General features: G+C 45.0%; 1 protein-coding gene across 2 annotated transcripts in view; it reads right to left on the bottom strand.

The window, feature by feature from the left end:
• Positions 1-1,492: 1,492 nt before the first annotated feature.
• LOC119407189 (tyrosine-protein phosphatase 99A) overlaps positions 1,493-14,468 on the bottom strand; it is a 265,903-nt gene continuing 252,927 nt past the window's right edge. For both annotated transcript variants that reach the window (XM_037674061.2, XM_049420228.1), the window contains exons 17-24: positions 14,097-14,231; positions 13,656-14,003; positions 12,462-12,578; positions 11,075-11,245; positions 10,432-10,560; positions 9,554-9,876; positions 7,948-8,083; positions 1,493-6,040 (exon numbers count right to left, since the gene is read on the bottom strand). In XM_037674061.2, the coding sequence (XP_037529989.1) occupies positions 5,876-6,040; positions 7,948-8,083; positions 9,554-9,876; positions 10,432-10,560; positions 11,075-11,245; positions 12,462-12,578; positions 13,656-14,003; positions 14,097-14,231 (1,524 nt within the window). In that variant the 3' untranslated portion in view covers positions 1,493-5,875. The remainder of the gene's footprint in view (positions 6,041-7,947; positions 8,084-9,553; positions 9,877-10,431; positions 10,561-11,074; positions 11,246-12,461; positions 12,579-13,655; positions 14,004-14,096; positions 14,232-14,468) is intronic.

Raw genomic sequence — 14,468 nt, 5'->3', positions numbered from 1 at the left:
CTGTTCTTGCAAGTACCTGTTTAGTGTAAGCATGCGGCAACTGTTTTGAATTCAATCAAAATGTGGCCACCGGATGCGATAGCTATTACATAAGCTGTATTCGCATGACGCGCGCTACATATCGGTTTGTGTGCATGCCCCTGACTCGCATTCGCTAAGCTGGTACAGGAATGTTTTCACTGGTCGCACCTGTAGATTGATAGAATCAGTCGTCAATGCTCCTAAAGCTTTATTGGTGATCGTAAGACTGGACACGCGCCAGCAGGGCAGTGCGCGCGAAAATTTGCCGCTAGCTTCTTGTCCTCATTGGCTGGCTGCACTCATGTGACTAGTGCCGCCATTCTTTGAAAACGTTCTTTGCACTAAGTTTCATTTTGGGCCGGGAAAAAGCTTTGCCGACTGTTTTCGAAACAAGTAGCGCCGGAAATTTTCTCTGGCTTGTGTGGAATGGCAAGAGCGCAGCCTATATTTTATTTCTGGGGGTTACACAACCCTAAATGCACAATCTGTAAATATTTAAAGGGGTTCGAACCCCACCTGCCTAGCTATGCCCATGCCGGCGACTGGCGAGGTCCTATCAAAAAGGAGACTGACGTTCAGGGGAAAATGGAGTGCCGTACCGAGAATTTTCGCTATCACTGGCGGCCGTTAAAAGCCTAGTGCCAGCATTTCATCCTTGCTATCAAATTTACTATGATAGGTAAATGGTAGCTACTGTCAGGGGTGTAGCCAAGGGGGGGGGGGGGGGTTGGGGGGTTCAAACCCCCCCGAAATTTTTCAGTTTGGCTTGCGTATATATACACGTGCACATACAAACGCACGCACGAACATACATAAAGTATGGTTGAACCCCCCCCCCCCGAAAAAAATTTCTGGCTACGCCCCTGGCTACTGTTGAGTAATTTACTCTTATAACAATGTAGTAAACAATATGTATGTACCCCATGCATGCCTCTGCCTCGCTTCATAAGTGCTTCGCATAACACAATAGCTATCCCTTAGACAATTCGCTGGTGTACAGAGACGAAATAACATTTATAATGCCTCTCTGCCTTGAGTACCTACCTGCACTTAAGCTTATTTTTTTTCACTGGTGTATGCATTCTTGAGGTACAGTCTGCTCCAAATTGGTGTTCTCCGAGATGTTCTTTTATTAATCTATCAAAAGAAGAAAAAGGAGGGTTGCTACACATCTGATGTTCTACTTGGAGCACCATATTTTTGCATTTCTCGCTTTTCTGTTTCTCGCACCTTTCGTTTGCTAAACAAGAGGTAGCCAACGTTGTCCTAAAGGTGCCAACCTCTCCTATTTATTATTTAAATTTAAAAATAAATAAAACAAAAAGGGACACCACACATCAATGCTTTGAGTTTATTGGTCACAACCACTACTCTCCATAAATAATTTTGGCCTCGAGGATATATCATATAAATAGATAGATGCCACGAGCGAAGTGTGTAGGAGTTTGAAAGCCAAGAAAGGGCACGCCGATTTATCCATATTTGGTCTTTGTTTTATTTTGAGCAGTCAATACATATCACATATATTGATTTTTTTTGTATATAGATTTATGTAATAGCGTAAAGCAGACAGGAGAGAAGACTTGTCGAAGAAGAAGCTGAAGGTTTCTAATCAATCGAATCTACAACAGGTAGGAAAAAAATTGAATTAAGGAAAAAAGACAGAAGTGAATAGAGTGATCTCAGTACAGAGAAAAAAGGCAGGGCAGAACTGGATCACAAAAAGTACAAAAAAAAAGTTTCACCGAGGAGTGAAACTTGCAATGACAAGCAGAACTTCGACGCATTCGGCAGAAACCTATGGTACTTCATTACGCACACAATGCAGCTATGTGTATAACACGCTAATTATAATAATTAACATTCAATATATATATTTACATGTGAGATAGCCATACAATCAGACCTCACGAAAGAATTGTACACTAAGTTCAGAGACAAAATGATGTTTGGAGACAACAGTGGCTTCTAAGACTCGCGACAACTCAAACACAGAACAACAATACTTATACCAAACATGTTTTCTTTCATTTTCAATGTTTGATGTTCTTTTTGCACATATTACAGGAGATAAATAACACGTAAACAGGTTCTTCGATGTGACAACAAACATACGGGGAAAAAACACACAAAAAAAGAAACGTATACGAAAAGGAACGGTAAAGGAATACCCCTCAGAAAACAAGGATTGTTGTATAACACAAATTGCATGCAACAAAATTTCAATGCATAAAAAAGAATCATCGGATTCGCGAAGTTGGTAGTTTAAAATCATTTGTGGAAGTTGAATAGAGGGATGACGATTTCATTTAAGTGGCGGTGTTCAATTTGACTGCAGTGTTTGGCCCGGCACTCTATATAAATCCAACGAACCTGAGAATGAACTATTTCCTCAGTTTTTACGAATGCTTGCACAAAATACTGTTAGACCATTGTCGATGAGTTTACTATACTGAATATCGACCCAGCTTACATTCTGCGAGAAACCTAAAAAGATGCGGTGGTCAAGCGGTCGCTAGTTACGTATAACAAAGCTTTTCTTTGTGGAGTCCATTAATGAACGAGCTTTCAAGCGAGGCAGTATATTATGTCTCGAGGTTGGAAATGGCTACCGGGGCCGTTTTATTATTAAAACGGAGAGCCAGATCTCTCGCAACTGAGAAATCATCGAAGCCACACTTCTTAAAAAACTACGGAAACTCCCAAGTTCATGCGATGGGTCTTCAGAAGATTATACGTTATGTATATATATTATATATCTGAACACTACGTCAACAAACTCGAAGCTCTCGTCCTGGGTTTCTCCTCTTCCGAGGAGGGGGGATTATATTCATGTGGCTACCAACAAAGTTTATATGCGTGTGTTAAGTATATCGAACAACAACACCTTGGGCATACCGGTTACTTATTTTTCGGCGTGTGTCCGTCTTTGGGAAGCAACAAGCGCGTCACAAAGAAAACACAACACACAACCATTACCCGGGGAGAAAACACTAAACACTCTGGCAACACTGTCGGCACTGGGTTAAAACACTGCCGATAACACTGCAACAATGTTTAGACGCTGCCCCGGGACTCGACAGCAATGCCAAGGTGTTGCGGTGTCGTGCGAGGCAGCGCTTTGATGCTAACCTGCTGAAAAAGCGTTTTTTTTTTTACTTTTTAGGGCTGGCTCGTAGAAAATAATGAGCATGCTGAAGACGCTGAAGAATGGGAGCCGGGGAGAAAAAGGTTTCATTTACATGTAGCACGTTGACGATGGGCTGACAGGAAAGGAAATGCCTGGTGAGAAAGGAATAGTTGCGGAAGGAATGCGCGCCTTTTAGAAAGATGAAACAGCTCTGCTGTCGAGTATTTTTTTTCGTTTTCTTTCCCCGGCTTCATTCGGAATGATACCGGTGGTAGGTAAAAAAAAACTATGCCGGCTAGCAGTGGGGTAAGGTGAAACTACGATAGTGGGAGGGAAACCTGCTACACAATACGAAACACAACGGCAAGCGTGAAGAGTCGAAAGACCACGGACATCAACAACAAAAATGCACGACACCTACATGTTTGTTTGGCGTGCGAAATCTCTAAAAGAAAGATAAGTGAGCAGAAGCGAAGGAAAGAAAAAAAAAATATGCGCGAAACCACTGACGGCACAAAGATGATATCGGACTAGAAATTGTTGCTGCTGGATCGGGGAGTAAGGGGAGGCGCTGTTTTCTCGAACGCCGTTTGGGAGCTGGTAACAATATGGCGGGGGCGCGCGGTTGGTATGGTCAACGTCAAGGCGGTTTGGTTTATTCATCTTCCGTCGAGGCTCGCACCTGAACGCGCGTCTTGCGCAACTCGGCACGTCTCCGTCGCATGCGGCGGGGAAGCCCTCTTGCGCACGGTCGCACGCCGCGTACTAGTACCGCTGTCATCCCCGCGCCTTTCACCATCGGCTATCTCTCGTTTTGATCGCTCCGTCTCCGTCGTTGTCGTCGTCATTGATGTCATTCCCGACCGCATCGTTCTACTGCGCTGTGTCATCATCAGAGGCATGGAACTCGAAACGCACCGCCTCCAGTCTCGAGAAAAAAAAGGCCTCAGCCGGTCACTCGGATAACCGTCCGTCTTTCCTCAAACACCGAGAATAAAAAAATACGCCTAGGTTTCATTCCTCGCTTCGAATGAGAATCTCTCCAAGAAGCGGGCATGGAAAATAAATACAGCGAGCAAAAGGTTTCAAACGTAAAACTCGGGAACAAAAAGAAATTATAAAACGGCAGTGCTTTAAAGACACGTTTCGTCTACTCAACGTGCAGAGAGACAAGTCCTTTTTTTGTGCTTGTTGACTTCGAGCTATCACGACAGCCTCGGGAAGGGACGTGTTCCCCCTAGACTATGGGCATTGCGATGTACATCTGGCAGTGAAGGACTTGTGCGTTCAAGTACCCATATCCCCAAATGCATTGCTTTTTACCTCACTCGCGGGTTTGTCGACCCCGTGGCAAGAAAAACAAACGCACTACGTCCAAAAGCAGGATGGCCACTACTAAGCATTCAAAACAATACGAAAGTTGCTTTTAGCGGACAACTGACTCGTCAACGAAAGAAACGCTAAAACAAAAAAGACAATCTACACAATCGTCGGCGATGTGAAAGTGAAAACATGACGCGCAATAATGTACAACATAATGTCAACTATCTTACACCATTTACAGCACAAATGCCAGCACAGACCATCTCTCGCGAAGGTTTGAAAAGATGCTGAGACGAAAAAGGATGTGCCCACAGAACAACACCGCTCTGGTTCGCCATCCAGGCTGCTTCGGATTTTCGCGCTATCGCTCCATAGGAGCCGTCATACGTAGGAAGGCACCCCAAACGAGTGTTGCCAAGGTAACTTCCCGCATGAAAAATTGAAGTTCAAGTAGCAGTAAATGTGGTCATTACCATGGATTAACATTACAAGCTAGTTTCTCAGTTTTGTGCCTTGTTTTTCTGGCTTCCGTAGGCAGTGATACCATAATGTTTTTTCGATGTTTCTTCCCGTAATAAAACTGTGCACTTTGGCTACACCTGTCAAACGTTCGTAAAAAGCTCATTTCGTCTTTTTCAGAAGTACTACGCGTGATACCTGCACTAGAATGTGTGAATCGAAGGACTAACCCTTTGAAACAAAAAAAAAAAGTCCGTTTCGTCAAATTCATCAGCTGCCTCGAATCGGACGCAATCGTCCATCTTCAAACTAAGCATCGTGACGTGCTTCGCACGTAATGCAACAGCTGCATCATTAAGACCTGCCAGATGAACATGGCATTTTTCTAGTTGCACTATTTTCACTCTCTTTTCCACTAAGACGTGCAACATTTGGCGGGGCCTTTAAGACTGCTCACACTTACAGGAAGTGGATAAACATTCGGAAAACGAGTGTGAGTACGTAAATATTACAGGAACACGTATGTCATATGATGTGATGCACCAACACTCTCCGCAACCAGTCATGACGAACTCCTCTGCCTTTTCAAGGTCCCTGGGTTGTCCTTTTGTTTTTTGGCAAGGGCTTTAAGATTGCTCACGATTACAGGAAGTGAATGCACATTTGGAAAACGCACGCAAGCACATAACAAACGTTACGGGAATGCGAACATCACGTGGCGTGACGCACCGATGCTCTCAGTGACCAGTCACGCCGGACTTCTCTGCCTTTCCAAAGTCCCTCCTTCAAACCTCGGGAACAGAAACGGAGCAATGCGACCGGTGCAAAATGAAGTGCGGCAACAGAATCAAAAACTCGTTCGGTGCCAAGCTCGGGATGGGAGGACCAGAAGATCCGAACGGCTGGACCGGGAAAGAAGTGACTGTGCTCGGCCTTCTCTTATCAGTCAGGGCTCTCGATCTTTCCGGCGACTTCCTCAATCTTGACCGCATGCCCGTTGCTGGTGAGCTGGCCATTCGTGGCATTGGCGAGGATCGGCGCCGCCGCCGGGCCGTTACTCACAGCCAGCAGGCTTTCGACTGACCGGTACAGGAATAGGAAGTCGTCCTGAGGGAAAAAAAAGATACAAAGAACTTTTTTAAAAGATCTATTAATGTGATTTAAAGAAACACTAAGAGCAAGCACCGAATCAGCTTAAGGATTGCATGGGTCATACTTAAGAGCTGCGCTTGAGGGTTACGCTTGAGAATCATGCTTAAGAGTTACAATTAAGAGTTGTGCTTAAAGGGGCCCTCCAACACTATTCAACCCCCCATTTTTTACTTGCGGGTTGCGTAGACTGATGGCTGGGGATAATTTTAGCATAAGTTTAAGCACCGATATCAAATTATTTAGTATTTTAATCACGCGTTGAAGTCGCTACATCGCTGCTGACCGCATCAGCGCGTAGTGGCGCTTGCCAGAACTATTGCGGGCGGAAATGACGAAGATGGGCGCTGGCCTATGATTGGATAAATGTAACGTTAGAAGTAATAACGGCGTTGCATCAAAGTTGAGATTACTATTGTGTTTCGTTTTTCTTTTCTGTGCTTTTTCAATGAACTCCAAATAGCCGCCGTCGCAACAAAAAATATCACTACAACCACAAAGTACGACAGAGGCGCCGGTTGCCATTTCGCCTCTGGTTGCTCTGGCTTTTTTTTTTTTTTTTTTTTTGCCTGCGCCGGTCGGATGTCCATATGAAACGCTTGCCCCTCTTCCTTCTTTTTGCGTCTGTACGTTTGCGAGCTGCCTCTTTCCGCATGTGCGGTAGGCTCATGATTGTTGTTGAAACGGTGCAAGTAATCCTCTTCGTTGAATTGTTGTCGCTGCACACTTGTAACTCATCGGGCTGCTCACCGAACAACCCGCGTAGGGGCGACCGTGTTTAACCGCCCATGCCGCTCCACAAATTCCCTTCTCAGAATGAGAAGAGGGAATGACATGGAATGTCGTTGTAAGGAACAGCAGACAAAGCCTCCCCAGCCTCGCTACGAAGCAGTAGCGCCCGCTCAAGTTCTGACAAGTCAGGAGGAACCACGTTTGTTACTATGGCAACGACGTCAACAATACGTTGGAAAGGAGAAGCAACAATGGTGTGCGAGCTTCCCCTACGTAAGAGCTTTCAGCCCATTTCATTGGAGCGCCATCCGACGTCACAGCAGAGAGTGAAATGTGGTCACGTGACCCCGCGAAAATAGAGTTGAGGGCAGGCATTTTTTTTCTTGTATTTTGAATTTTCTAAATTGAATAACTTCGTACTGCGTGCCGCTATCGCTGCCGTTCTTGCTGCACTAGTTCGTCCGTACTTCAGTCTACGCAATCCACGAGTAAAAAATGGGGGGTTGAAGAGTGTTAGAGGGCCCCTTTAAGGGCCAAGAAATGTATTATCTCGAATCTGAGTTGTCAATGATCTTGCAGCAATAGGATGGTTATTGCGGCAGAAATGAAGGTCAAAGTTGCACTTCTCCAATTTTGTGCCACAACCCTGGAGCCAGAGCATCAGTGTGACATCGTGAATTTTGAAGCATTCTTTTGTATTAGGCCTGCTTGTGTATTTTGCCAAATCTAGAATATGATGCACTCGAACATTAGCGACAGAAACTTAACTATAGGCTCTGGCCAAACAATTTTCACATCTTTGAATCCATACAATGGACATGCCAATTCTGCTAGTCTGTTTTCGATGCTTCAATGTAACATGAGAGTTACTAGGAACTCCATTGTAGATGACTCTGGATTAATTTCCACCATCCAGAGTTCTTTAATCCGTGTTCCGAGCTATACATGCAAAGATTTGTGCATTTTGCTCCTACAGAAATGAAACGTCAGGAGTCGGATGTCGAATCCACATGCCCCTTGAAGAAGCGATGTGAAAAGTGTTTCTTCCCGTGGAGCTCCTTTTCCTTGCGGGAAGCACTTTGCTCTCTGTATGACTGAGTGCGTGATGCAGTAGGGTTCTGGAAGATGCGTACCTGAGATTTCCATATTCCAGGCCTCCTCATGTGATACAGCTTCGCATACAGGTACACGTCCACACATTTTTCGCTCTCAAGCTGCTTGTAGAGCGCCGAGAGGCAGCAGAAAGTGGCCGCCTCCGTGCCTCCGCACCTGCACACATGGCCAGACAGGAGATGGTGATCAATTAATTATTTCATTTCTTATTTATCCGTTCGTTCATTCAAATACACCATCCACTCTAACAGCAACGAATGGCATACAGCTGCTCACTTAAAAAAGAAAGAAGCATGACATTAATTTAGTCATTGAACCTTCCCTGTAACTTTAAACATGAACATTTAGGTCCACAGACACTGACTATAACAGTTTGTGATCTGGTATTCTTAAACATAAACAGTTTTTAAAGTAAACTGCCTGCTATATGAATTCTCTGCATCACTTATATGGTCATGCCATACTACAGTATGTATTGCTACTGTTTTCCATACATCTTTTAAAGTCCTTCTTTTGTCTGCGTGTCCATGGCCCATAGGTTTGCACAAAATCTGTCTTATATATACAAAAAGAACAAATCACACTACTAGGCGTGGCAAGAGGAAGAACATCTATTTATATGAGCAGAACTAAACATCAATTTCATACCAAAGAATTTGGGCTGACAGGCTCTAGGATTAAAAGTGACAATCCTTCTTTTCAGCTCTAACAGCCTAAGTAAAACGATCTATATCGGATTGCATGATCTACAGAATAAAAAATGATAAAGGCTTTCTATGCAGAAAGGCAGATGTGCTGATAATATTTTAAAAGTGTTGACAGTTATAAATAGTTATAGAGTGCTTTGTTACTCTGCTGGCACTTTCTGTTGGCTTTTGCAGACCCTTCAGAGCCGAATGAGTGGAAATTCAGCAAAGTGGATAACTGGGCTTGCGAGTACGCGTTCATCTTCCAAACTTATCGAGTGCAGCAAGAGACAGGACATAAGAAACAACAGGACAAGGCACTAAGGCATGTGGTCCCTTGCGTTCTGTCTTTTGTTTGCACTCAATAAATTCAAAGTTCCTAAGATGAACAAACAAAGCATTCATTGGCCTTCGCAGGGAAAGCTATGCTCAAAATAGGAGCCCTTCCCCTATCGGGAAAATGGGGACAAGCAAAGCTTGGTATGTCCGTGCCTGACGTGCTACTTCACTTTATTTCAATCGCATTGTGCAATGCTCCCTCCTAACATTTTCCTTCCTCCATGCCGGGAATCGGACCTTCATCGATGTGCTTAGCAGAGGAACACTTCAGTTGCTACAGGCAACAACGCTGGTAATGCGTTCAAATCCAGGCAACAATGAAATGTGCCAACGTGAAATGACAAGTCACCTCAACATCCTCTATAAAAGATGACACTGCCATATCAGAAAGAGCCGATCACCGGAAAGCCCACGATGGAAAACAGTGCATACAAATATGCATGTCACCGGTGCACCTTGAAGTTGTATTTGTGTACACCCACATCTCTGTACACTCGCTGGCACTGGGCTTTTTTGCGAACTATGCCACCATTGTTGCCGAAATCTGGAACTCGTAGTGGCTTCGCTTAAAAACTAAAAGGGCACAGGGACATGCACGCACTTGTCTACGACGACGACGGGGCCGTTGAGGTCCTCGGCGTGTCGCGCGGCCACCGTGCGGATGAGATCGAACAGAGTGGCCATCGGGGTGCAAGCCTGGGGCCAGCCCGGGCACTGGATCACACGGCAGGACAGCTCGTAGTCGTCTTGCGTCGACTGCAAGATGAAGTCCCGGCTCACCAGGCCCGGCCCACCGGTCGGCTTCTCGTCGGCCGGAGCCGTGTCCGTGGACGCCGTCGTGGCCGTCTCGTCGCTCGTGGGCTTCACCTTGAAGCTCCCATAGTCCTGCTCCTCGTCTGCGTCGGGCCAGAACTGCGGGTACTCCTGATGCATGGAAAAGCAAGAAAAAAGCATGGAAGTGTTAATCCGACCTCGCAAAGCAGCGCAAGAGGGTGATCATCTCGCAACGTAGTTAACCCTTTCACACACCATCTATGAAGCATTGTCTATAACTGCGTCAACCTTACACAACATTATTTCAAGGCACTCAATCTTCTATTGCAACAAAATAAGATAACTGATTTGCTTTATAGTAATTAATTGCAGTTATAATGTAATTATCGATTTATCCTGCATACAGTTATGTTCTGTTCTTGCATAAATGAAATCAAATCTTAGGCTAGAAATATCGTGCCATTTGGTTTTGGTTTTCGATTATACTCATTTCAAGCAAAGAAAAGATGTATTCTTGACGTTGAACATGGTAGTGCCTACAGCAAAGTGATCATTGTGACAGTATGCATCTTGATCTTTCTTAGTCACTAGTAGTTGACACAGCTTGCAAGAATAGGTTGTGTACACAATTGTGTACAAAGCGCCTCAAAGGGTTAAGCGGACAATGAAAATTGTAGTTTTCATGTGACGCTTGGGGTCGCTCACCTTTTCATCGACGACCGAGAGGACCACGACCGTCTGCGAGTTGTGGTCCCAGACCATCTGCCAGAAGTCGGCCATCGTCGTCATCAATGGGTGCTGTGTCACTATGTACTCCCGCAACCTATTGTAACCCTGCAAATTGACACAACATAAGAAGATCTTACATTCGCACAACCACATAGAGGAAATGATGCAAAGATACGTAGAGGAATGATAACATTCCTATCATAGATTGTACAATGCTTTCCAAACATTCCTATTCTAATACCATTGTGCACCGCTAATTTTGTTAACTCTCGGTGTTTCGTGAGTTTATCAGTAATCATTAAAATATGTGACACTGTCTTACGTGTAACATGTTGAAATTGTTTTTTATTATCACATGCCCACTTTATTAATTTCTTCTAGCATATTAACATGGGAGGTCCCGCCTGCAATTTGTAACCTTAGGACCTCCTTCTGCATATTTAGGTGTACTGTATTCTCGTACTATGTTACTAATAAAGATTGACTGACTGATTGAGTGATTGATTGATATAGTGAATAGTTTCATGCACACTTGCACCTCAAGTAACTGTAATAATGTCAAAGTAACAGAAAGCCCCGCTTGAAATAGAGAGAAATGTCACAAGGAATGCGTGCGTACTTGTAGGAAAGTGGCGTTGATATAGTCCGAGCCATCTGTGCCCGGCTTTGGGGTGATGTGCACCCGGTGTGACTCAATGGGGATCAAGTTGAGTGACCGGTTCTTTGCCTTGTTACAGGGCTTCACAGCTGACACCACGTTGAAATCTTTCGCCTTGAACACCGTCACCAGCTGCGTTAACCACAAAAAATGACCAATAATCACCGTTTCAATCTGCGTACAATCGCTTAAACAATGTTTGTAAGTAAAACAAGAAGATCAAAGAAAGTTCCATTATAATGTAAAGAAACACCATAAAGGAATGTTAGCTTATTACGCTGCACATGAAATCAGTGCTTCTGAATTACCAGAGACGCAAGTTTTAAAGGAATGCAAAAGTTTTCCACTAGGCAATGCAGACAAAGAAAGAGGGTACCTCACGCGAAGCCCTTATCTTGTCCTGTACGATGTTACCTTGTTCACATCATCTTACACAAAACTTTTTCAGGATGCATAACCAACTTGTGAAGTTGCCACTTCGACAAACAAAGGGAGCAATTACATTACAATTCAGACGCATTTTTTTTCCCTGCTCATCAGAGGTGCCGCCACGACCCAGAGAGTCAAGGAACGTGAAATTTAATTTGTATTAGCTAACGACCAGCACTTGCATAGCCTGCTACGATGATATTTAATGTAACTGTCAGCCTTGCTGCTTTGCTAAGATTGCATTGATACTATAGGGCGTTACTCTTAGTTGACTGACCTAACCAAAGAGAAGTTTTGTTTCGCCTTTAAAGGAGTACCGACAGGATTTTGAGACGTTGCAAAAGGGAAATTTTTCGTTTTCTTGGTATGCAGTGTTAACGCTCTCCAAACATCGGCGTCAGACAATGCGTATAAAATATGTTACTTTGATTTTAAAGCGTTTGTTGCGGAGCATCTACAAGCCAGCCCCGCCGCATTGACCATTATCCTGACAAGTCAACACAGTTCCACTGAGTTTGCGAACTCTACGGCCTGCATGTAGCCTAGATCACAGAAATTGCTGTTGGGGTAGCTGGACGACAATTGACTAATCGTTGTTTACGTGCACCGAAGCAGATGACAGATCTGCCGCTAGTACGTCGTGAGTGGCTGTCTCCCCGTGACGTCACACTGCGATGACATGTCACTGAGAAGCCGTGCCCTCGATATCGAAACCGAAAGTGTTTTTTTAAGCGAGCGGTATTAAAAATGTATTCGATGTATTCCCAGGCACCACAATACTCTTTTTGGGGTTCTCGACACCAGTGTTTTTATTTAGAGCAACAATCCGAAAATACTTAAATTTCGTGTCAGTACTCTTTTAACACAGCCACGAAGCCCAACATCTTGGTCACTGTTGGAAGCTGCGACTCGTACATACCTTGAACTGCTTTTCTAGGAGTGACCAGGACTTGTCAATGTTGTCCCCGCTCCCAGTGTTTCCAACCTGAGCTGTCTGCAAGCTCTGCACGTAGCGAGACAGCTGTGAGACCCCAACCTGCACAAGAGAGAGACACATGAAAACACAAACACCGGTTAGCCGTGTTCTACTACATCATAGAACGACACAGATTCAGCAGTAATGAGTCAACGAATTGGAAGGACTTTTCGAGGGCCTAAATGGCGTGTGATTGAGAAAATTTGTCTATACTCTGTTCCAGAAGTTCCGTGCAGCACTGTGGAAGCTACAGGCCTTCTCAACCAATCAGGAGGGCGAGCACATCTAAGTGTATCCTTCCGCGCCCTGTCGTCTGCTAGCGGCGAGCGCTGCAGCGAAAGCGGCAAGAGCGTCTCGGGACACTGTGCAACTGCGCAGTGAGATGAGCTGTAATTGTGAAAGCGGTTAAATATTCTCCTCGGCACCGTAAAAGCGCGCGTGTGATATCGCACAGGTGAACGCACACGTGATATCGCACGATATCGCACAGGCGAACCAGGCGCCGCCATTTTGACTAAGGAGTGACCAAATCTGCCACGGCGGACTAATCACAACCCAAGACTGGGTCCTCCGCGGCGCTGTGGACACTCGGGCTGTGCGGACTACTCATAAAAGTTTAGACAGTGTCGTACCATTCCTTCGTACTTTATAAGTAAAAACATAACACATACGAGCCACAACAGCGTTATTTCTTTCGTCATTTGCACGTCATAACACGTACAAGCGAGAACTCTTTCTTCAGTATCATGGAGCCACAAAAATTGTTTTATACAGAAAATGCGACAAAATCGTCATACAAATCACAGCTACAACACGCAGAGAAGCCTTCAAGTAAAAATCCTCCGACGAGACCGCTTGCAAAAGTCATGAGGACAAACAACGGGCTACGTATATGGGGCACTACATCTCGCTTCGCAACAACCTGCGCTCGAAAGTCGTGTAGCCTTGGCTCTGCTGCGCGGAACTTCTGGAACAGAGTATAGGTTTCGTTTGTGCCACGCCTTTTTAACGCTCCAAGATTCTGTCGGTCGATGAATGTGCTAAACAGCTACGTTATAGAGCATCCCATTGCCTGACCTAGCAACTTCATTCGTGTATTCATTGACGTACACACAAGAGAGATGGACAGATGTTTACCTCAGTGTCTCCACTCTCGATGGCCTCGAGCAGAGCGTCATGGATGAACACGTACTGCTCCTCAGTCTGGACGAGGTAGTTTCGCTGCTGGCGGATGTGCCGCAGGAAGCCGTAGACGTTGACGCTCTGCCGATGGCGCATCTGCTTGAGCATGGCATCCAGAACGATGTAGGTGCCCGTCCTTCCTACACCAGCACTGCAGTGCACAATCATGGGTCCTGCAGTGGGAGGGTTGGCAGCAGAAGACTTGGCCACAAAGCTGAGGACTGGCAGAGGATGGTCTGGTACCCCATGGTCTGGCCAGTTGGTGTAGTGATACTGGTACACCGTCCGTTCAGACGCCTGCTTCTGCAAAGCGTATAGTTGTGGTAAGCACATGCACGCTTAGAGTTATGTAAAGAAGACAAAGTGTGGATGTCACATGGGAGAAACGAGACTCACCTTCTTCACTTTGATGTTCTTGATCGCAAAGGTTCGGACGGTGTATGTTGCCATGACAACCTCCTGGACCAGCTTCACTTGGATTATGCCATAGGTCTCAGTACCTTCCTTTGGCCAGTACATATCGCACTTACGCTGCAATGCAAACGTGAAAAAATAAATGAGACATGACTCAAGTTTTGACCTCTTAACACACTTGCGACGTACAATGTGAAGCAACAAGCAAGGTATCTGTGTGAGGCATTGGAAACTAACAGCAATTCTTTGCATATGTGGCGTTGCTCGATGAACACATTTGCTCTGAGATGAGAACACAATGCCTGCTTATAAAAAGTACTTCAACAACACTATAAAGTGTCAATCACTTCTGCG

The sequence above is a fragment of the Rhipicephalus sanguineus genome, chromosome 10, assembly GCF_013339695.2.
Source record: "Rhipicephalus sanguineus isolate Rsan-2018 chromosome 10, BIME_Rsan_1.4, whole genome shotgun sequence".
Taxonomy (NCBI): domain Eukaryota; kingdom Metazoa; phylum Arthropoda; class Arachnida; order Ixodida; family Ixodidae; genus Rhipicephalus; species Rhipicephalus sanguineus.
The sequence above is the reverse complement of the archived record's forward strand: the minus strand, read 5'-3'. Positions and strand labels throughout refer to the sequence as shown.